This window comes from Chinchilla lanigera, unplaced genomic scaffold, assembly GCF_000276665.1.
Source record: "Chinchilla lanigera isolate Chin_1 unplaced genomic scaffold, ChiLan1.0 scaffold00021, whole genome shotgun sequence".
Lineage (NCBI taxonomy): Eukaryota > Metazoa > Chordata > Mammalia > Rodentia > Chinchillidae > Chinchilla > Chinchilla lanigera.
The window spans coordinates 17,304,494-17,329,714 of NW_004955422.1; the positions used below are offsets into that span (position 1 = coordinate 17,304,494).

The 25,221-nt window shown below is 39.8% G+C and overlaps 1 protein-coding gene across 12 annotated transcripts in view; it reads right to left on the reverse strand.

The window, feature by feature from the left end:
• Ppp6r3 (protein phosphatase 6, regulatory subunit 3) overlaps nucleotides 1–25,221 on the reverse strand; it is a 140,738-nt gene that overhangs the window by 57,361 nt on the left and 58,156 nt on the right. For all 12 annotated transcript variants that reach the window (XM_013514101.1, XM_005384276.2, XM_005384277.2 and 9 more), the window contains 6 exons: nucleotides 22,369–22,601; nucleotides 16,495–16,681; nucleotides 13,068–13,205; nucleotides 10,501–10,566; nucleotides 8,330–8,442; nucleotides 4,848–4,961 (listed from right to left, as the gene is read on the reverse strand). In XM_013514101.1, the coding sequence (XP_013369555.1) occupies nucleotides 4,848–4,961; nucleotides 8,330–8,442; nucleotides 10,501–10,566; nucleotides 13,068–13,205; nucleotides 16,495–16,681; nucleotides 22,369–22,595 (845 nt within the window). In that variant the 5' untranslated portion in view covers nucleotides 22,596–22,601. The remainder of the gene's footprint in view (nucleotides 1–4,847; nucleotides 4,962–8,329; nucleotides 8,443–10,500; nucleotides 10,567–13,067; nucleotides 13,206–16,494; nucleotides 16,682–22,368; nucleotides 22,602–25,221) is intronic.

Genomic DNA, 25,221 nt, shown 5'->3' on the forward strand with positions numbered 1-25,221 from the left:
TATATATTTTTTTTTTTTGGTACCAGGAATCAAGCTCAGGATCTCGTGCTTGTGCCGCTGGGCTATATCCCCCAGGAAAATGATATTTTGACAGGAGTAAGTTAAGACCTTTCAGTAGTAACTCTTTATGCAAACAATCTCAATTCCCAACCCCAAAGACATAGGCTACAAAATGGATCAACAAAGCCCAATGACATGCTATATATAAGAAACACATATGATCCAAAAACAAATTCACAGATTAACAGATTAAAAAATCAAAGGACTGCAAAAAAATTCCATTCAACTGGAACCCTGGAAAAAAACATGAATAGCTATCCTAATTTCAAGTAAAGTGAACTTCAAGCCACAACTGATTTAGAAAAATCAATGAAGGTCACTATACATTGGTTAAGAGAACAATTCAACAGAAAGAGATAATTATGAACACCTATGAATAACCTAATGTTGCACCTCAAGGTCCTGGAAAAACAGTAACAATATAAATTTGTTCTCTGCTGGAAAAAGACTGCAAAGCATAGGTTCAAGTGGGCTACTGGACTTAATGTTGACAGTTATGGGGTATGCTTGCTCCCTCTCTCCCTAAACGTTGTATCTGTCCAGGACCTGGCTGGATGGTTAGTTTTTGTCTCTGCTGCCCCATGCTGTGTTCCCCTGGAGGTGAGGCACTACACCTGGGTCTCAGGTCTAGTCTCTCCCATGGCAGTGAGGGGTCTGCTGTTTTCTCATGTATGTGGTGGTGGTGGTAGTAGTGAGGTTAGTCTGCTCTCTCACGTGGGGTGGGGGGAACTGTGCTGCAAGCTCCTCAAAAATCTTATGTTGACATTTTAACCTCTAACATGAAGGTATTAAGAAGTAGAACTTTTGGGAGGTAATTAATTAGGTCACATACTGAGTCCTCATGAATGGGATTAGTTCCCTTATAAGAAGAGAACAGTGTTTGCTTCTTCTCTGCCATGTGAAGATACTGTAAGAAGGCAGCCACTCGCAAACTGCACCAACCACTGGATCTGCCAGTTACTGGATCTGCCAGTTCCTTGATCTTAGGCTTCTTAGTCTATAGACTGAACGTGTGTTATTTAAGCCCCCCAATCTGTGGTAATCTATTATAGCAGCACAAACTAGGATAGTTGTAAAAATTTCATGTGTACTTCAAAAGAATATCTTGCTATTCCTCAGGAAACGTTCTACAAGTGTTCTGAGTTGATTGGTAGTATTGTTCAAGATGTTTGTATTCTTAAGATTTTCTGCCTAAATGTTCTGCTGACTTCTGTTTTATTTTATATACAGAAAAATGACAAAGATAGTACAGAGTCCTCATTAACCCACACCCAGTTTCCACTATTAATACCTTACGTTAGTGTCGTATTTTTGTCATAATAAATCAAACCACTATGGACACATACAATTCATAATTTATTCAGATTTTCATTAATTTTTACCTAATGGATTTTCTCTGATCCAGAGTCCCATCAAAGATATCACATCATAGTTAGCTGTCATGTCTTTTTAGCTTCTTTTTAAGTGTGACAGACTTTTTTTTTTTTGGATTACCTTACAGCTGAGTACTGGTCTGGTCAGGTATTTTGCAAGACATCCTTCCAGTGGGGCATGATGGTGTTTTTGCTGATGGTTTGAGGTCTTTGGAAAAAGACCACAGGGCTAAAGTGCCATCTCTAATATACTGTATCAAAGGCATGCACTATGGACATGGCCTTATCACTGCTGTTGACTAATTACCTGGCTGACACAGTGTGTCAGGTTTCTCCATTGAGAAGTTACTCTTCTTATTCTTTTTTCCCATACTGTGCTGTTTAGAAGGATGTCACTAAAGGTAAACCACACCTAAAAGGTGGGGAGCTATATTTTAGCCCCTCAAGAATGCAGCATCTACATGATCTATTTGGAATTCTACATGACAGATATTTTCTCTATTCTTTCAATCATCTACTTATATCACTATGGACTTATGCATGTATATTTTATAATATTGGCTACAATACTAATTTATTTTGTTATGCGAACTATCTCAGCTTTGGTCATAGGAAGCTCTTCCTATTGGCTCTAGTGTCCCTTTGACAGGTGCCATCGTTTGTATTTGTGTGTATAATCTGAGCATTTCCTTAATTTCTGGCCCTACTAAAATATTCCAGACTTGTATGTTTTGTGTCCTACCAATTTCTCAAAGGACCCTTGGTTCCTTTCATCTAGTACCACTATAAATGGTATCACAAACCAAGATTTGGGTAGAGGGTATTTGTTCCTGGTGCTTTAACATTACTTTTGGGTCCTCTCAGCTTACAAGCAACTACTTTTTTTATTTAACTCTTTGTATTTTGTTACAGGTAACCTCTAATATCCTATGTTGTTGATTTTCTCAGTTATGTCAAAATTTATCCATAAGCCCAGAGACTTTCTTCATTTGTGCTGTTTTTCATTTCTATGTGATCTCTTTGCTAAAAATGTGCCCTCTTTCTGTATACTGCCCATTTGTTCCACAAGTCTTTAACACGACAATCATATTTACATTAAATCTCCTAACAGTTTTAACTTTTTTTTTTTCCGGTATTTTGAGACAGGATCTCCCTACATAGTTCAGGATAGCCTCAAATTCATGGCAGTCTTCCTGTGTCAGCCTCCTGAGTGCTGAAATTATAGACATGCACCACTACACTTGGTAATTCTAGCATTTTTGAGTTGAGTTATATTATTGCTTGGGATTTATTTGGTTCTTCCCGCCTTATTTTTTATGTCTATAATTTCTGGTTGATAGGTGGACAGCTTGTACAGAAGAACAGAAAGTAATGCACACAGTATTTATGTAAGAATGGATGCATCTCTTTTTTCCTAAGCATTTAGTTACTGGGGATTTGAATCAATCTAGTCATGAGCACATTTGGAAATGTCAGTATGATTTCCTTCAGCGCACTGAAGACTTCAAATCTGTCCAGTTACTGTGGATTTAGTTAGGACCAGTGTGCCAAGTTTTTCCCGGTGTTCATTCCACTGTTGGCTTAAGATGTTCCCTTTAAGCTTTTGTCACGTACCCGGGAGACTCTCCTTCCATGTACTGATCTTTCTTCCAGCAGCAACCTATTACTTGTTTCTTGATACCTGGAGGCCTGGTAGAGGTACAGGGTAGGGGGAAATGGCTCTGCTGTCTTGGTTTAGTCTCAATCTTAGTGTCCTGAGCTTGGAATGTGTTCCAGCCTTTTCCACAGGCTACAGCAGGTTTTTGCTGGTCCCTTCCTCCCACTACAGCATCTTTGCTATGTCTCAAAGAGTTTGCTTCCCTTATCTCAGAGGCTTAGGAATTTTATTCAGTACTCTTGGAGGGATGCTGTGCAATCCCAAAGGTTGCCTCTGCACTGGTGAGGCTTACACTACAGCAGGAACTTTCTTTCTTGCCTTATCACTAAGTGTTTCAGACAAAGTGCAAGGGTATGCAAATCACCCTGGTGTCCATGGCTTTCAGGGCTTCTTCATTCCCTTTGCCCTCTCAAATATTCTAGGAATTAAATAACCGACTATTACTCCACCACACTGTCTTTTTGAGACAGGGTTTCACTGTGCAGTCCAGACTGGCCTTGAACCCACTCTGTAGCCAAGGCTGGCCTCAAACTCACAGTGATCATCCTGCCTTAGCCTCCTGAGTGCTGCAATTACAAGCGTGCGCCAACACGCCTGGCTCCAATACTCTTACTTTAAAAATCTGAGCTATAATTTTAGCATGATGATAAAAAAAAACTGTGTGTGAGAATGTACCTCAGTTGCTACTTTAAGATAATTGCACTACGCACTAATTTGCCCCTTCTTATTTTTTGAGCTTTGTTAAAATAACTTGGAGTTCACTTCATTTTTTTAACATTTAACTTATTTCAATTATTTATTCTTAACACTTAAATACCATTCTGACATCCCTGTCTGTTTCTTATTGTAACTTACCAATATATTTCCTTAAGTTCTTTATTCTTACATATTTTTCCATTTGGCTTTGGTAAATAACTGCAACCCAGAAACTGTCCAACATAGAACACTAACTTCTCATGTGCTCCGAAATGCCTTTTTTGCTCCCATAAATCAAGAATGTTTCCAGGCTCACAACCTTGCTCTCTGCTTTCCCATAATTAATTTTACAAACGAGATACCTAGCAATCTGACCGGCTTCATAAATGGCCCACTTTTAGTATCTGGATACTTTTTTAGATTTATTCTTTACACCTGGGATTCTGAAATCTTTTCAGGATAAAGCTAAAATTTGAGACTTAAATATTTAATCTTGCTTGGTTATTTTATAAACCTTTCTGGTTTGAGAGTAAAAATTCTTGCCAGAAACTTCCCTCTATTCATCTTTGTAAAAAATTGTCCTCTCTGATTAGGTTGTATAATTATGTCGTTTTTTTCTTTCATATGTAAAACCTTATGCTTTTTCTCAGATTTCTTTCTTAAATCACAGTAGTCCAAATAAGCCTACAGGCCTGCCCAACATGTTTTCAAACCTTGCAAGTAATAGTAACTGCAATGGCTTTGAAGCAAAACCATCAAGATACTCATACACGTATTCAACAACTTAAATTGCTGAACTTATTTAAAATATGATTTAGTGAGGACTAAGGAAGACATACAAAATTATAGACACAATTTCCAAATTACAACATATTTAAAGCAGTGCCAACAAACAGTCCTCCCATTATTATTGACCCAAGATTAAACAAACCAGCAATGTAGCAGGAATTTGGGGAGTTGGTACTAGTAAAGTTGTTTTAACTCTTAGCTTTAAAAAAAAAAAAAAAAAACCTGTAAGAAAAACAGCATGGATTGTTTTACAAAATAAAAGGAAAGCTTACGTTGGTCGTCGTGTCTCAAGTAAAGTCAACAAAATCTGGATTGCACTGACTATAGCTGATTCGTTTTTCTCCTTGTGGAAAATATTTGATAGAAGCTGCTCTATAATTTCTTGCCTACGGAAATAAACAGTCAAGCACTAATTATAAGATCATTTAACACTAACAATACATATAAGAGTTCACCTACTCATGGGTACATTTATTTTGCTTAAGAATTCATTTTAGTATACTTATTAAAATAAGCAATTGATTTCTGGTTATTTTAAACGCAACTCAGACAGACAGACAGACACACACACACCCTACTTCCTCTCAGCAAAATAATCTGGACCCTGATTGCCTCTGCCAATCCTGTTGATAGCAAACAAATTTCAAGGCTGGAGGTCACCTCTTCCTGAGATCAAGGTGGTGGTAGTGACTATGGCTGAGGGTTGTAAGACTTAAAACCTTTCCACACAGGAGATAAAATTTTTGAAAAGGCCAACTAGAAACCATGAATGCTATCCCACAAATGTATGAAGTATAATTAACAAAGATCTAAAACACATAAAAAAGCAAACATCAATGGTTACCTTTCACTCTACAATTAAAACTTGGTAAACCAAAATAATATGGCAGCAGTGAAATAGATCTGACTAACCTACTGCCAAAAAGCATTCTCTATAGACTCTTCCATTACACTTCTCTCACATGTATGCAAGATCATGAGGATAACACCATCTGTTGAAAAATTACCATATAATTTTCTTTTCCTGAAGTGTGTATACATTTTTCTGGCAAATTCTGTATATTCTCTCTCATGTAAATAAGTGCTTTTTTATCTAAAGAATATGAAGCCATTCCTTTGACCTTGTTTGACAAGCTCACTGCTGCATTTTATGATTTCTTCTATGTTTGATGGAAGTTGTATGTCTAGGTAGGACTGAGAATGTGGATAGCTACTGTGTTGCTGAATCTTCAAATTTTGCTGGTTATTATGTTGTTCATTAGTAGACTTTACTCATGAATATGGTAGAATTCCAACTGATGTAGCTGTGAAATGACTTGAGCCTGTCAGGCACTGCCTTCAGGCATCATTAATGAAAATGTAACTTTGCTCCCTCACAGTAAGAATATTACAGCTGAATGAGGAGAATATGGGCATGTATGACTGCCTGTTGTGTCAGCCCCCTTACTGTAGGGCTAGCCACCATCTGAAGAATATACATAATTAGTAAAAGTCTGTTTTCTAGAGCTCAGTTCCAAATGTAATGTTTATCCTACAGATGAATGTATACCATGACTAATACAGCACTCTTTGGGCTGATGGTCTCATCAGCAGTTTTAGTGCTGATCTGGGAGTACTTGGAAACTTTTTCTTGTAAGGAGATCTTCTGAAGTTAGGTTAAATACCAGGGTTTTTTTTGTTTTTTGTTTTTTTTTTTTTTTACTTTCTTCCAATAGAACAATTCTCTCCTCCTCGGTTTAAGGAAGCTGATGTGCAAAACAGTACAGCTGCACGTTGGGGGTGACTGGCATCTTTGCCAAGCGAGCAACCAGGAGCAACCAGGGCCCCTGCACTGAGCTACCACCCCACTCTCTTTTTAGTTCTTGCTAAATTGTTCAAGCTTGGCTCAGAGTTGGGATCCTCCTTCCCCAGTTTCCCAGAGTACATATAGATGCTATTATAATTAGTAAAAGTCTTCTGAATTCACAGAAGTCTGTCATCACTGTTTTCTCAATCAACAGACACTAAACTGTCACAATGTAGGCGTATGTCAGGTATGAGAGAGGTAAGACGACTGGAAAGCACTGCTACAAACTGTTCCCACTACTAAGTACAGTGAAGGTTTATATTCAGTTACCTCACAGCGCTGGTGACTCAGCGGATCCATGTGTTTGAAAAAATTTATACTAATATTTTATGAACTAAATAATGAGCATATACTTGATTTCACTTCCAAAATTACACTTGTCTGACTCAAGAATAAACGTACAGCTTTGAAATATTAAACCAAGCTCATACGCAGACTTTAATGGCTCTGTGGCTCACACATTTGGTTGAAATAAAGCTGTGTGGATGGATGGCAGTGGCAGCCCTAAGGAACTTAAGAGATTACTACTGAACAGTGTGATATTCAGACTGAAGGCACACTGGCCACTTACTACACATGGCTATCAATCAAAAGTCAAAATGTAACTTACCTGATTTGGTCTGTCCTAAGTATAAATACATGCTGGATCTCAAGACTTTGTACGAAAAAAAATTTAAACTATATGTAGCTTTTATTATGTCTGTGTTTGATAGCACTGTGGTAAAATATGAAATTGAGAATATTTCATGTTTTTTAGGCTATTTAAATGGAAATTTTATAAGGTTCAACCTAATGAATATTATAATTAGCATGTGGATGCCTAAGGTAAAGGAGTATATATGCCACTTTACTCAGCAGCTTGTAATCTGTTGTAGTTTTGCTACTTCAGGGAATGGATCAAATCCATGCTTTTCTGCAATATATGCTGACAGTACATAACTCTTTACTGTTCACAATATAAAATAAGCTACATCATCTCTAATTTGTTCCTTAGCTGCCTCAGGCTTACCAGGGAAATAAGACACACCAGTGTTTTATTTTGACAAAAGAATAATCCCCAGCACCACAAAAAAAAAAAAAAAAAAAAATCCAAAAAAATGCAAAAGAGCCTCACTATATAGGAAGACTAAAAAAGGACTAACAAAGTCATTAAAAAGGAAAAGACTATCATTCATATTTAATGCTAACCTAATGTACACTCTCCAGTTATTCATCCAAAGTGGGGACAGGTCTCATTTTTCTCTATTAATACATTCACAATGGGGCTGTAATTTGTATATTTCACTGCCGGGCAGCTTGAACAACCGATGATACATGCACGACTCTAACACTTCTAGCTCCAGTTGTACAAGCCACCTGGAATGTGTTAAGTGATTTTTAGCTGTCTGGATGTAAGTCAAATGCATGCTCATATTGACAGTAAACATTCTTCCTGAAAACATGTGAATCTAGGAAAAAATAGTATCTCAGTCCTCAAGTGTCTTCCTTTCAACATGATCTGTTTAGGTTGCCCCTTGTCAGATGCAAAAATAAACATCCTAGAAAGATCTTCTGAAAAACAAGCCAACTAAAATAGGTCAAATTCACAGATACACAAGACTATTCTCCACCGGAAGTCCCTTGCAGGTGTTGAACACAGCTGGGATGAGACAATCCCATCTTCGGATGATTCCACACAAGTCCACTCTATGGGTCTACAGATGAACGTTACTCATTCACCTTCTTTCCACCAGTCTTCCTCCCATGTCACAGATGCTGTGAGAAGGTAAACAGGTTTCTCCCCATTCACACCACCCACAGGGTGGTAGCACGACATCCATACTGGGAACACTTCATTTACCAATCACTCATAAAGTAACACACCAAACAGCATTAATGAGAAAAACAAGAATAGAACTTTAAACATACTTTTCTAGAGTAGCAAGCAGAGGATCTGGTTCTGTACTGTTCTGAACTTGCAACATCTGGTCTCTGCTCAGGCGAACAATTTCACAAAGTGACTGTGAGGCATTTGAATGCCGCTAAAGGAGAAAGAACAATTTCAGCTATAAAGTTTGTTACAAGTTACCTTTATAAAAAAAAATTGAAGGAGGAAAGTATTTAAGACATAATACAAACAGTGGCCATAAATATCAGTGAGCAGTTACGCCCAAAACAAGTAAGAAGCCTTTTATTCTTCCAGGCTAATAATGAAATTTACTTCACAATACTGTACAGTGTATCTTACTATGTGTAGGGAGATATGATCAAAATTCTGACAAGGAAATATTTCTACAATATTGAAAAGAACATATCCCCAAAATATACTCCTATCAGCATAGACAGATACACTGGCTTAAAAAAACAACTCCCCAACCCCACCTCCCCAGCATATACAGCTTTGTAGAAGATAGCAGTGGCTAAGAAACAGTGTCCTCTGGTGGTATGGCTTGGATTTGCCTCGTAAGACAGCTCTGAAACCTCACTGTCCACATTCATTAGATTGTGTATAAACAGCTGAACTCAAAGCCTGAGCAAAAGCATCCTCCAGCGGAGACAGCAACACATACCAGAGTATCCAGTCACTGACTAGAATCAGGAGCCTAACATTTCCTTAATGAGTATTCACTTGCACTATAGTTTTAGTATGTAACTTATCATTTAATACAGAACAGTAGTATCAATAGGACTTCCTTCCAAAAGGCAGTCAAGTTTCTTCTAAGTCAAGTAGGGAAAAGGTTCATGTCCACAATGCTTTGTCTTCCTCAAAAACTTTGCTGCAGAACTGGTCTTCTCCTTTATTGATTTCTCCAGGACCTTGCAGAGAGGTCTAACATTTTGTTATGCAATCAAGCTGTGCTCAAGAAAATGAACCTAGTGAGGAGCAAGTCTTGTTTGTAGACATTTACCATTCACAAATGGGGTACGCCCTGCTCACAGCATTGCTCATCATACTCTGTAGTGGCCAAATATGTAGCATATGGGCACTGTGCTTCTGGAACGACAGTGTTCCCCTGGCCACAGGGGGACTTAGCACCTCAACTAGCCTGAGAGCTCTTTCTAGACAGGGGTGCAAGTATTCCCTTAGCACCCACTACAGACATACCCTGGGGATGCATGAAGAACATCAGCTCTGGCAACCATAACAACTGTTGCAACGGAGCATGGACTACACTGTCTCAAAAGGGAATGAGGAGAAAGTGACAACCCCCTATAAAAGCCCACTTTAGATACACTCCAGGTACCAATAGGCTTTGAATGAAAAAAGATCAGATGCACGTCCACAGAAAATTCACACTTAGAAAGTGAGTATCCTCTGGCCACACACTTCTTTTACTCTACTCCTCCACTGTGCTTAACTCTCCCTTCTATCCTGCAACCGAGAGGTGTATAAAGGAGAACCTCAGGCTGCAAAACACACCCTTTTTACTCTTAAACCAATCTCTTTGTGGACATGAGGTTGACCCACACAGGAATGCCATGTCTGCAGATAATAAAGGTGTACCAAGGCAACATCATAAGGCTTGGCCTGGCACTTGAAGTGACAACCTTACAGACCTCAGAAACACATACCCATTTGTCTTGATAGGCAACCCCTTATCACAGGGCTCAGGCTGTAACCTCCAACTTCAGCTTCAATCCCATTGCCAAGTTAATGGTTAGCACCCAGGGCAAAGGCCAAACCTGTTGGAGTTTAAAGGCCAGGACCTGGAAGTATACAACCAAGTCACTATGGGGGCTCAGCTATGACCAAGATCCTGCTGTGCAGTCTGCAACGCTTTTGTCAGAGCAGAAAACACAAATGCAGATGTGGCCACATCGTAAGTGTGGATAGCAATTTGTAGAAAAGGTAGGCAGGGTCAGCATAAAATCCTAGTTCTGGAAGGAGACAGTGTGGAACCCAAGAGCCTCCTGCCTCACACTTCTGGTAATTTTCTGGGTGTGTAATACTGTTTAGAAGACTGCCAACTCAAGAACACACACTATCACCGTTCTACCTATCTTCTCTCATCACCTGCACAGCTACACAAGTATGTCTGTGCTCAAATAAACATAGTTCTTTCTTAAAATAAAACTTACAATTACACAAGACAACTTACATCTTCTTCTTGCGATGGATGAACTATTTCCACAAGCCTCTGGATAATTTTCTCCTCATTTAACCACTGTAAAACACATTTCAGAAGTAATCATAGCAATGAGTGGCTCTTGTTCAAGACCCAATGAAGATTAACATACTTGGAAATATCCATCACATTTTAAGTAGAATGTTACACGTTTCTCTGCACTTTGAACACTACAGAAAATTAAAAGTTTCCCAAGGAAAATTCCAGTGAATATATTAAAGTGACCAAGGGTACCAATAACTCCCCAAATTACAGTACCACATACTAAATTTCTATACAACAGTCGCTTGGCCACAACCTAACTCCCAGATGTTCAGTACTCCAAGTATCTGACTTAGGTTGGGCAAGGGGCATTAAGAAGGAATATATACACTTTTGGTAACAGTATGTTGTGCTCTGAGTTTCAACAGAACTGAGAACAACAATACTTAGCATAACCCCTGTATTAAAACACACACACACACACACACACACACACACACACACACACCCCAGCTGGGCACAGGACAAACAAAGAGACATGTAGACTCCAAAATCAAATCCACTTCATGGAGCCATGCTGGAAGCAAATATACTTGCCCTGACATGTTGGCAAAAAATTATTACAGTATAAAAAATATAGCAATCGGGGCTGGGGATTTAGCTCAGCGGCAAAAGCGCCTGCCTGGCAAGCGCAAGGTCGTGAGTTCGGTTCTCGGTACCGGAGAAAAACCAAAAAAAAAAAAAAAAAATATAGCAATCTCTTCTTGATCTCTGTATGAAATGCAGTGAATAAAACTATCAAAGGAATTGATAAGAAAAATTAAGGAAAAACCAGTCGGCTTAATATTAGTTCTAAAGGGACTGATGAACCATAATAAATAAGGAAACTTGCTATATAAAAAGGCCACTAAAAAAAAATCTCCAAGGTTAAAGAAGGTAAGAGACTTGGTGGTAAGGGGGAGGATCAAACACAATTTGCTACACACATGGAAAAGACCTAATGCCATCTCTGGCTCCTTAAAGGGACTATATCAATTATGATTTTTAAATTTTTAAATGTGAACATCAATCAATCAGAAATTTTGTTAAAATGCAGATTCTGATTCAGTAGGCAACAGGTGAGATCTGAGATTACAACAAACCCATCAGTAAGGTTTGAGATCAAACTGAGTGACAGTGTCCTAAAACATAAAATAATAAACATCTGTGTGGGAGTGGGCATCCTGATCAACATGGGAGAAGCCAGAAAACTGTGCAAGTAGTGAACTGATAGGTCCTAGGACCTCTACCCTCTCCACAGCTACTGAGAAGGACTCACACTCCAAGCCTACTTTTGAGCTAATTCCATATTGTAGATCCCCAAAATAAAAGTAAGACATCAGAGTTTCTAACTTCTTCTGACCTATTCCTTTATTAGCCACCACTGTTTTCTTTTCAGAAGCACATCTATTTCCTTGGAAATGGGCGCTAAAACCTAACCCCAGAGGTGACCAAAGGAATAAATCCATTATACCAAAACATACTAAATAATCCCCCTGCCATAATAATCCAAACATAAAAGGGACCCACTACCCTCCTTATCCTCAACAGTCTCCCAGAATCCTGAATCTCTTGAGCAAACTCTACAAAAACACCTAAAAAAACCTGGATGTCTCAATTTAAGGACTCTACCTAAAGGCCACTAGGTGCACTCAGCTGGTTTCTTCATAATGGGTCACACAGATGCAGGCCTGCCCAGCTCAGCAGAATGTGCCTAGTTTGGATATTGTTTGACAGGTTCTCCTGTCTCTCCGGTACCCTTTGTCTTTACAGTTAGCATTTTTAACCAAACTCATTTGCAAAGAGACAAGTAGGTTTCAGGTTTCCTGGATTACAGATAGAATAGATATGGAATGGTTTCAGACAGGGGGTAGTGAGGTAGAAGGGACACAACAAAAAGAAAAGGTACACATGACAAGCCCTATTTGCAGGACATTCACACATTCCCCACATCCAGAACCAATTCCATCTATCTATCGATCTACTCTAAAGGCATACACCCTAAAATCACAATCTCTCTAAATTTAATAATACGTCTCTTTCCATGTAACTTCTTTTCTACTCCTCTTCCCTCGCTCCTAGGTACAACTCTCCATTCTGACTTTCAGAGGCAGTCCTTTCCTCTGAGGAAAGCTTCAGGGCATATTCAGATGAGATTTAGAGGTCCCAGCCTTTTTACTTTTCTAGTAACTTACAACTAGACCCAATAATTTGCGACAAATCCTTAATCCGTTCTACTTCACCGTTCTCACAAAAAACAAACCAGCAAAGAGGAGGAACTACTCACAACATCCCGTAGACCTAGTAATGTGAACATCCTGAATCCTAGTTTTGGAAAACTGAACCTCTTCTAAATTTGAACAACTTCCCTGATTCCCTTAAATCCCCTAGAAAGCCCTTTGATATGAACCTAAATCTCATGCAATCTCCACCTCTCTACCCCGCAGCACAAAGCAGCCCAGTAGCCCACATACCAACAGCCCCACCTCCCATCAACAACAGGTCAGAGTTCTACTCACATTCAGCACATCTTGCCTGGGCTGTGGAGGCTCAATACATGTCAGGAGCCTGAGCAACAAATCCATAATAGCTGAAGTTCCTATATGCTTTATTATAAGGTCTACAAAATCATGTTTCTTCTTTAAGAAATCCACAATCTAGAGGGCAAAAATAAATAAATAAGTAAAAAGCTGAAAGATATATAACTTGTAAAGTACAAATTTTAGAATGTTTCAAATCTTGACCACCACCCCCTTCAAAACTCTACCACTACCTGAAGTTGAGGAAAGGCAGGTGCTGAATTAGTAATTCAATGTTAAATTGAATAGTTCTGGCTAATAGCTACAACATTCAAAAATCCCTTAGGAAAAAAACCTCCCCAAAGAGCACACACCCCTAATATAAATACAACATGACAAAGTATTTTTTCTTTTTCATCTTCATTGTTAATTCTCAAGGAATGGGAGTTAAAAATTTAACAAACCTATAAAGAATAAGAGACTACACCATTTTATAGTTTATGGACATAAAACAATTCCATTAGAAAGTAGAATATTCAAAATCCTGATAATACTCTAGCAACTAAGAAAAAATTCAAAACATAAAGATTTCTACTTCAAAGTAACTAACTCACCTGCTAGACAAAGGTGAGTTGGCTTTCATTTCAGCAATTCACCTGATTAACACAAGAAGGGTGACTGGTGGAAGAAGAGGCTGAGAGCCACGCCGAGGGAGGGTGAAATAGCAATGGAAAGGAGGACTCTGCCCTGGGTCTCCTCTGCACTGGAAGAAGAGGGTGGTCGCTCTTTGCTGCACAGCTTCATGTGCCTTCTGATTTGTCTGTGTGCACCCATCATCTATCCAAACCCCACATGTCCCAGAAAGCAGCATGGCCAGCGTGGCAGCTGCTGTCACAGAATTTCACTATGCCCTGAAAGGTGGGGACTGAATATACCAATGTTACAGATGAGAAACTAAGGCTCAGACAGTTAAGTATCTTATAGAGTTAAAAGGTGGCTGCCTTGGAATTTAAATTCAGATCTGCATGTTTCAAAAGCCATAGGCTTTCTATTATCCCATATAAAAAGTTCAACAGTCAAAAATGACAACTTAGAACTGCTTCACACAATTAGGTATAAACACAAGACTAACCACTGTACATCACTTCTCTAGACAAAAAGGCTAAGTATTATGACACAGCCATTAAGAAATGATGTAATTATTCCACTCACAATTGAGTCCAATAGTTTTTCAAAGGACAGAAGAAAAAAGAGGAAAAAGCCACATGTGACCAAAATATTCCACAATTCAATAGCAGAAACACTGACTCTAAAGCCTAAAGGTACAAAACATCAGCCAGTGCTGTCGACAGGACAGTAAGGACAAGCCCTGTGCTATGAATGACACTGCTGAGGGACTAAACTACGTGACACTAAAGACGCCCTACAGCTGGACTCCCTACTCTATGGGATAACAAATACCTTCACTGGCTAAGCCACTTAAAACAATTTTTTCATTACTTGGCTGTTGCCTAACTAGTATATAATAGGAAACCTTTATACTTATAACCAAGTTTGGCCTTTCTCTATAGCTAAAAGAGGAAGGGAGTGTATCCTCTCATTACCATCCAGAGTTCAGAACAAAGAAGTGTGAGCAACAGGCTCATGGGGCTCTCATCCTGGGTACCCAAATGACATGTGTCATCACTATGATACACTCTGACTTTTAGGTCCAAGACAAACACTCAGAGCTCCAGAAAAGTCTGAGGTGTATTCTTGCTCTGTATCATATATATACTTAAAATCATGGCTCATAAATCTGGGTTCCAAAAGCACAGATGTGAGGAGAGAAATCATAATGACACATAACGTCTCAACCATGGCCACAACCATCTCAGAACTAACTGGTATTGAGATGATGGGATGACTTATACTCTCCTAAAATAGCTATCAATACTTTTATATCTAAACAGAAGGAAAAAATGGAAGATGTTCTGGCTGGCCTTGAACTCACTATGTAGTACAGGCTATCCTTGAACTTGCAGCAATCCTCCTGTCTCAGCCTCCCAAGTGCTGGGATTACTGGCATGTGCCACCATGCCCAGCAATCTATTTTTAAAAACCATGAATTGGGTATTATTATCATATAAGAGAAAAGAATCTTATTTCTAAAACACTTAGGGAAATTACCTACTTGATTACAAGCATTAAAAAAAAAAAAAAAAAAAAAATCAGCCTTTTAAAATAGAGTGTGTATCCACTCTGCCTTGGCATGAGACAGAACATACTGGGCCCAAAATAGTTCTAGTCCCCTGTGCTGATAACAAGGGCAGGTCACAGGAGCCTGTTTTCCACCATAAAGGATGCCAGGCCCTGCAAGTTTGAACTCTGTCACCCTAAGTCATCACGCCCCTGTTTATTGCAACTCTGACAAGTCTGTCACAGACTGTACTTGACCATCTGAGGCTCTAGTTGTTCCCTGGGTACCTATTTCCATAAATTGATTATAATCTCCTGGTAAGCAGCTCCTTCTTCACACCAGCATCCACTGTAACAGTAGTTCTCAAATTCTAGCATGCAACAGAGGGAGTTAGAATGCGAGCTTAAAACTCGGATCACTGAGCTTCACCCTCAGAGTTTCTGATTTGCTAGGTCTGGGGAAAGACTCCAGAGTGTGCACTGCTAACACATTTTCAGATGGTACTGATGCTGCCAGAACCACTGCATGTAAGGTATGAGATATCTGGGAAATTGTCTTCCTGAGTATACTTGAATTAAGAACAAAGGAAGGAAAAAAGGGACGAAAACACAGACAGAGACAGACAGACAGACAGAGACAAGAGTAACAGAAGAAACGAGGAGAAAGAGGCAGCTGCTACCAGAACAGTGAAGTATGGATTTCTGACAGGTACTAGTGGATCGGACTGCAGAGCTACACATGTATATGATCATCTATATCCAGGTATCTCAAGCTAACATTTAAGTTTCTAGTAGATTCAAAATAGAATCACCATTTGTACAAACCAAACATCAGTTCCCTTTGTGGGTAAGCTTTAAGCTTCATCTGTGATCATTAAGGGGAAAAATAAAGCAAAGCATCTGTTTGATACCCAGGATCACTAGGACGCTGTTCACATACTCAACTGCTTGGTTTTGTGTCACAAGGCTTATCTTCACAAATGCCCGATATGCTCGTGCTTCCAATTACTTGTCAAATGAGGAAAACAAAGTTTGCTAACAAATTGAGATTTGAGGCACTTTGAATATGCCATGTGAAAAATATTCACTAATGTATAAATATGGTGAGTGCTTAGAATGTTTAAGAATTGAAATATATTATTTTATAGAACCTGGACTTAAGGTAAACTCAGAAGACTACAACAACAGTCCTGGGGACCATCTTGGGGTAATCAGCCCTGATACTTACCTTCTGGTAAACAATATTTACCTGTTCTGGTTTTCTGCTGATAAGAATACTTAGCACCTTGCTGAAGAAACTGGCAAGTAGTGGGTTCAAGGGGGAATCGTTTAGGAGGAAGCTATATAATTTCATTAGCAAGGATTCATCTTCTCCCAGTCTATCATTCATCTGGGAGACATCAGAAGTGAGCAACTCACAAGATATATTTGGATACCTAGAAGAACAGGATAGTACATCATCATCTATAGTGACAGTTTAATTACATAATGTAAAACACAAGTGAGGAAGAGTTCCTAAACTTTTGTTAAAGCAACCAAATCATCTATTGGGGATTAGAAAATCACTAAAATCCATGCTGTTGACCTCTAGTTTAAAATGAATTTTCTACTTTGCTTTTAAAAAGTTTTTAAACTAAGTTTAATAATATTTTCCCAATGAAACTAGGGCACACCAAGGACTCAAGAGCCCAGGGAGGTCCTGCCATAGGGACAGGCCTTCACAATTACCAAGGAGGGCAGAGGCTAGAGGAAAAGATACCATCGGCCTACTCTGGCACAACAGTGGCACAGTATGCAAGACAACTGAGAGGGACACTGGTTTCCAGGAAACTGTGCTGTACACCGTTACACTATAGGCCCCTAGACCAGCTACTTCTATTTTTAGATTCACTTCAAATGGTATTACAAAGTTGTTTTGATAAGCTATCAAGTGTCCAATCTACATTATATCTTAACAGAATAAACATCCTAATATATGAAAGGAATGAAAAAGGACATGAGCCTGAGTTATCTGAGGGGGGAAGCTATACACAAAAAAGTATGCTCTCCACACTGTCCATCTTTTGGGACTAGTAGGAACATCAGTCCACTGTCCTTATTCTCTATGATTCCACTCTGTAGGATATAGGCCAACAGAAAGCAGCAAGGTGTCTGCTCTGGATGTATCCCTTAGCTCTTCTAGAAACCCTTCAGTTTTAGAAATACCTATATCACTCAAGCCTGTGTGCCTCTGATGAGACTACCCACTCTGAAAATCTGGCAGCAGCTCCATCATTCCCACTGACTCATTTTATCATCATTTCTCACTATTTCAACAGTCAAGTGGAGATCCAAGTCCTCCCCAGACAATACTCTGTCTCACCCACAGTTCACCTCATTGAGCCAACATTGCTCCTTATCAGGCAGCCAGGAGTCACAGCCCCAACTAGTCACCAGGAGTAGCAAGCTCAAATGCTGACCAGGATAGGAAAGTAAGGAAACAGCCCAATGACAAGAGGTGAAGACTGTAGGGAAGCATGTATGTGACACACTTGGAGGCATCCAAGGCAAGCAGGTGGCTGCCTGGTATGAAACCCCTGGCTCAGGCACAACAGGCAACATACAGAAAGCCACAACACCTGAGAGGGTCTGGGGTGAGACCACAATATAACAATGTCCAAAAATGAATCTGTAGGAGGAGGAGTGAAAAGAAAGAAAACAGGACTGGCAAATGTGTAGGCATGAAGATCACATTACCAAATACCTATCTTGTGCAGGCTTCTGGTTTACCCAAAGCCCCTCTCACTTTATCTACCTTAGGTGCTCGAAGATGCCATAACAGAAACTCCTATAAAATAACCATTATCCCAGAGATGGAGGAATACAGGGTTAGATGTACACCAAGTTACATTATCTAGATTTAAATCCTCCTCACCAAGCTGTGTATCTTTGGACAAGTTACTTAACCTCTCTGTGCTTCAGTTTCCAGGTTCATAAAAAGAAGACAAAAATAGTCTTTGTCTTTTGGAAAAGGGTAAAACATGCAAACACTGGGAAGAGGCTCTGGCAAAAAGTGCTTAATGAGTGATAGCTATTTGCATTCCTCTTTATACTTCCTGCTGGAAGGGGCTGGGGTGACACAATGCCTCAATCGTTATCAATGTGAAAATTGTTGGCTAATAAAGGCTTAGTAAATGGCAGACAACTCAATCCCAGTGGTGAACCAATACATGAGTGTGTTCTGATTTGTGAGCAGGGCAGAACAACTTTTAAAACTGTTTACAGCCGGGCACTGTGGTGCACGCCTGTAAACCCAGCACTCGGGAGGCTGAGGCAGGATTGTTGTGAGTTTGAGGTCAACCTGGGCTACAAAGTGAGTTAAGACCGGCCTGAACTGCATGGTGAGACCCTGTTTCAAAAAGACAAAAAATAAATGAATAAATAAATGAATAAATGAATAAATAAATAAATAAATAGTTTACATTCCAAGGATGAGTTGCAGGTACAGGCTACTCAAGAAGCAGATATTGTGGAGCCTAGGCACTATATGGAAGGCCAATATCTGGTTCCAGACAGGCTGGAGCTACTTTCTCTCTCCCTCCTTCCGTACCATTCAGTAAATCTCTAAAACACCCAAAGGTGCCCTCCACGCCAACCTTCAGCAAGACCCCTCTCCCCATCTTGCTCCCTTGTGTTGGCAACACAAAAGCAACCAGGGAACCCAGCCCTACCATATCCGACCTGCACCTGGGACCCTCATTTCTTTACTCAAGGGGATCACCGTTGCTCCTGAGGCTACATTCCACTTGTCCTCTCAATTTTATTCCCTCCCACCTGCTCCAATGCAGAGTACCAATAGATACAGCCCACAGCCTTGGTGGGTACCACTTTTACCAGCATACACACTGACCATCATTTCTTCCATTTAGAAAAACAACACAAACTCCACGGACTCCCCATCTGCTTTGATCTACCACTCATTCTCTGCTCCTTTTGTACCAAAAATATATGAAAGAGTAGTTTCCGCTTGTCTTACACTTCTTGTCCAGCCAGGCTTTCTCCTTGAGCACTCCAAAGAAGCTGCAGCAACCATGCCCATAATGCTATATGGTGCACTCAGGGGTTTCTTGTTAGCAGCAGCCAACCCCTGTCCCATTCTCATTTCTGAAGCCTGTCTTCTATGACTTTCAAGGTGGTGGCACCTCCTGGTTTTGCTCTTGCCTTTGGCCACTCCTCAATCCCTATGTGGAACTCTGTCCAGCCAACAGGTTCCAGATCTCCAGCCGCTGAGCCTTTGCTCCCAGCTGCCATCTGCCTAAGCCCTCTACAGGTGATCTCACCCGGCCTCAAGGCAGAGCTTCCCCCATCTACCTTCTACTTCTCATCTCCATTTGACACCAATCAAGCATCTCAAACTTGACAGAGCCAAAGCCAAACACCTAACATTTCTCTGGCATCTATTCTCAGGGCTATAACGCCACGGTACCCCTCAAATGCTCAGGTCAAAACTCTGGCAATCATTCTTGACTGTTCTTCTCTTAGGCCACACCCTTTCAGTTCTAACTTCATCTAACACATCTACAACCTGTTGGGCCACTCAACTCTTCTCTTTCAGTAGTGCTCACTGCAGTCACTTCTCCTCCCACCCTCCTTGTCAACAGCCCCAGAACAGATAGAGTGATCCTAGAAAATAAAGTCAGGCAATGTCACCCACTGCTCAGAATCCTTTGACAGTTTCTATCCCCTACTGGGAAGGTCCCAACTGAGCCAATCAGGCTCTGTGTGGCCTGTTTCTGAGCCACTTTGACTTCAACCTCGGTCCTGTCTTCTGTTCTCCTCCATTCACAAGGCTGACCTTTCTCTGGTTGTCTTGCTCTTCCTAGGGAACAATTTAGGGCTTCTGCACTTGCTCTTCCCTCTGCCTAGAATTTCCCTGCCAAGTATCCACATGGCACCACCCCCCATTTCCTGCATGGCTCTGACCAAATGGGAACTGTTTAATAAGGTCTTTTCCTGAACTCCCTCTTCCCACCCCACAACCTTCAGCAGTTCCTATCTTAACATATGTACTGTCTCCAGAGACCTCATCTGATAAACTACGGGTTTATTTTTTAGTCTGATTCACCCCAATACAGCTACCACTTGTCACCATCCCAAAACTATAAAATCCTAAATTTTTTTGGATGACTACAGTCTATCTTAATCCTGAAAAGTTTTCTTTCCTTTTTTTTTTTTGGTCTTTTTGAGACAGGGTCTCACTATGCAGTTCAGGTTGGCCTTAAGCTCACTTTGTAGCCCAGGCTGGCCTCGAACTCACAACAATCTTCCTGCCTCAGCTTCCTGAATGCTGGCATTACAGGTATGTGCCACCATATCTGGCTGAAAAGGTTTCAAATCCCACCTGAAAAATGTCTCTGTGCTGATCTACGTGTTTGGATCCTCCCAGGTAGGTTACATTCTGTGATGGCTCTACTTGGACAAGATGCAGAGTACTTCTCAGTCCAACTCAAATCATACTCCTTCCAAATGGTGCCATCCAGAAATCCAAGATGCTATGCATCCAGAGCAGCACAAAAACACTGATAAAGCAACATAACCACCAAACTTGCAGATCCTATCATGTGTCATAATCAGGGGGGCTCGGGTAGAGGAGAGGTGTCATTTCTTCTTATAAAGTAAGCACTTCACATAAAGAATATCTACTCTTCCCCAGTTACACAACTCTTAGTTTTGTTCAGCACATGAGGAAGAATAAGCCATTTGCCCAAGTTCTCAGACCCCGTCTAACAGGATGTGTACAACCCTCCCAGGTGGGCAGGCTCATGCACTCCTGTACGTGCTAATTCACCGTGGATAGAATTCCAAAGTAGCAGAGTATCTTATCTTTTGGGGGATGGGAGCATGTTAGTATTTTTATTTCTTTCTTCCTTCTTTTCTAAGGCACTGTTCTGAGTGAAGGCTTTCACTAAAGACTAGGTGTCAATTTTAATGGCCAGCAGAGACTATGACATCCTTGAACATGCAAGCCAACAGTAATCTGAAGGCATTAACAAATATTAGTTCCTTGAGAGCATAGTTCTCCCCAAGAGGAAAAGAACAGAAATCTGAAAAGATGGTTAGAGGAGGAAGGGAAAAGGAATAACAACTAAAAGGCTATGACTCCTTATTCCATTAAGTGTACTTAATGCATTAACAAAACTTTGTTCAGAAGTTGCTCTATTGGGCAACTCATTTAGGACCCCTCCTATCTCTCAGGAGCTATTCCTTATTTGTTTTTCTTTTCTTTTCTTTTCTTTTTTTTTTTTTGTTACTGGGAATTGAACTCACTACCTCATGCTTGCCAGGCAGGTGCTGTGCCACTGAGCTGTATCCCCAGCCCTCAGGAGCTATTCCAATTCCCCATTCCTATTCTCCAATAAATTTTCCTACTCTTAAAAAACAAGTTGCTCTACTTTCTTGGGGGTGGGGGCAGGTGTATCAGCCATTTCAACAGTTAAGAGATGGAAAAGTAACCAAAACCCTGACACTGAACACACCTATGGAGTGCTCACAACAAAGGGCTACCAGGAGTATATATAGAAAGTGTTATAAGCGATGGTGATAAAAGATTCTCACTGTGCTATGACACTGTTTGTAAGCAGATTAAACTAGTAATGAGTAGATAAATCCGCTGTAGTTATGCATGGTATCACCTATTTAAATACAGCTTTGCTAATGTTCACCAAGACTTATGCTCTAATTTGCAGGTAACAGAAGGTAAACTTATTGTATCAACAATGCTCTTCAGAACGCAAACTCCAAGTCAGGTATGCTGTGCCGTCTTGGGCTGTCACACAATCTCTGGCTTTCTATCTGTAAAGTGGGGAAGATACCTGAAGTGTCTTACTATTTAAAGAAACTGGACATCACTGTTTAAAAACATGCTGCCCTTCCACAAAACCTTCTGACTGAAATGCAAAAATCACTTTTAGACTCCTGTGATTTGTTAGACTTAGTTCTTGAATGGACTATGTGCCCCACTGAGACTGTCACTCTCAAACATTCTGTCAACAACTATAGTGACTCTACAGGAGTCTTACCAAGGTCTATCATCTACTCCCACTTCACTTTGTCCCACCCTAAAGAGAAGATTGAATTTTCTTACTTGTATCTGATTTTTTCATCCATGTCTTGAGGTGGTTCTTCTATAATGAATGAGACTAAATCTTCCAGACATTCTGCTTTTAACAGAAACTCTATAAGTTTGCGGTTCTGAGCTTTACATTCCTGTAAAACATCTTCCTCATCCATTAACTCCTTCAGTGTTACATCTTCTCTTTCTAGAAGTGTGTCTATGTGGGATGATGAGTGAAGATCAAATTTCCAAAACATGCTGGTCTAAACAAAATGCAGAGAGTATTTTATAAAGTTTCAGTTTCACATATTAATTTTCCATAATTCAAATTTCAGTACAACACCATGGTAATCAGTACGGAGATTCCTCAGAAAGCTAAAACTAGAAATTCCATGTGACTCAGCTATTCCACACATAGTTATCTCCCCCAAACAGTTAAGACATCATATTATAGTGATTCATGCATACCCATGTTTATAGTAGCACAATTCCTAACAGCTAAAACTTGAAAGTAGCCTCTACGTCCATCATCAGATGAACATATAAAAGAAAATGTGATATACATACAATTGAGTACCACTCTGCCATGAAAAAGATACGGTTGAGTCATTTTTAAGAAAAAGGAAGTACCTTGAGACCATAATGCTAAGGGAAATAAATCAGACACTTAAGTTTAAGTATTGCATAGTTTCTCTCATATGAGAAACCCATATTACAAATAATGAACAAAATCAACTACACAGACCTCTAAGCCAGGCTTGGTGGTGTACTCCTGTAACCCCAGTACTCCGGAGGCTGAGGCAAGAAGACTGTTGCATATTTGAGACCAGCCTGGACTACCAAGTGAGCTCAAGGACAGCCTGAACTGCATAGTGAGACTGTCTCAAAAAGACTAAAAAAAAAAAAAATCTTTATACTGGCAAAGTCTTTACATGATAAGCTTCCACAAACCCTAGCATAAAACCAACATAAAAACAGTAGAAATAAGAGCAGACAAGGCAACAAAACGCCTTTCAAAACTCCCAACTATCCCCAAAGCCAATTCAGTGAATGGGTGGGGGTGAAGGAAAAGAATGCCACAAGCCACACACCCAAAGCACTCAAAAGGGTAACAGAAGTTAGAAAACAGATCAAAGAGGTACTCAATGGGATCATAGAAGAGATACCTAAATAGCTAATGGAAGTAATAACCAAAATGATCCAAGGTTCTAAGGTAAAATAAAAAACTAGATGAGCGAAATAATACAAAACATAAACAATCAGTTTAGCAAAGAAGTAGAATCCATGAAAAAGTTTCAATCAGAAGTCCCAGAGATTAAAAATTAAATTGAAGGTACAGGTAGCAGAAGTAACCAATGTGAGGACAGAATTTCAAAATCAGGAAACCAAAATGCCTTCAAAGACCAACTATTCAAAGACATCTTAAAAGCAACAAGAAAATTTTAAAAATGGACCTATCAAGCTACTAGATGACACAAGACTAACCAAAGACTAATTAGAGTAAGTGAAAAAAAATGAGAAGACAACACAAATGACATAAAAACCTGTTCACAGAAATAGGGCAGAAAACTTTCCAAATATAAAGAAAGAAATGTACAGACAAGTCATATAAAACCCCAAACAGACATAATGAAAAAGAGAACCCCTCTCTGCCGTTATACTCAAAAGCACCACAAGTCTATCAGAGACAAAATCTTAAAGGCCATTAAGAGGTAACATGACCTGGGCATGGTGATGCACACCAGCCAGTGCAGCACTGAGGAGGCTGAGGCAGAAGGAACACTACAAGTTCAAGGCCAGACTGGGCTCCACAGTGAGTTGAAGGCCAGACTGAACTACACAGCAAGACCCTGTCTCAAAAAGGAAAAAACAAACACACAGAACAGGCAATACATCACATCTAAATGCAAACCTATTAGAATTACAGCAGACTTCTCAACACAAACCTTAAATAAAGGCCAAAACAGCTTGCAGCAAAGTGTTTCATGCCCTAAAATATAACAATTTCCAACCCTGACTTCAGTATACTACAAAACTTTCCTTCAAAATTGACAAAGTATTTCCACAACGGAAGCACATCAAGAAATTCATGACCACTAAACCAGCATTACAAAAAATTCTCAATGATATCTTAGAAATAATGAAGGCAACAATGCCAGTAAGTCCAAAAGAATGAATATAGCTAGAAGGATGAACAGTTAACCAAAAGGAAAGAAAAAGAAATGAGCAACAGGAAAATCACATAGTGACAGGAACAACTTAATACCTCTCAGTAATAACTCTCAATGTAAATGGTCTAAATTCTTCAATCAAAAGACACAGACAGATTGGTGGAGTGGATCAATATGGGGTTAATAATATCCCTTAGTTATTGCAGGCTGATCAGGTTCACAATCTCCTGAATGAGTGTAAGATGAATGCTAAATAAAAAGAGGCAAATGGAATGATTTCAGGGCCCCAGGAAGATCAAAGCCCTCTCACATAATTCAAGATTCTCTCAGGGCTAAGACTTTTTCTGGATCACCCATATTTATTTGGTTATCAGAAGAAGGGAGGGGAGTACTCAAGAAGGGCAGAACCACTCAAGGACTTCTCTAAGTAAGGTAAGAAGTTAATCCTCTGAAGAATGAGATCCCTGAGGCTATAGTTTTCATCTAGTTGAGATCTGACCCAGGTGTCCTTGGCTGTGATCTTGTCTTGTCTTTGAGGCTTTCTGGCTTGTCCACCACTATAGGTTCTGGTAGGGATTAGTGATTTACAGAGGTTCACTAAGCCTAGGTCTTGGACAGATTCACAAGTGAACATGGAAAGCCAATTGGTTAATATTAAATCCTGCTCAGAGCCACTTTGTAGTGGTCTCCAACAGATCAAGAAACAAAAGTC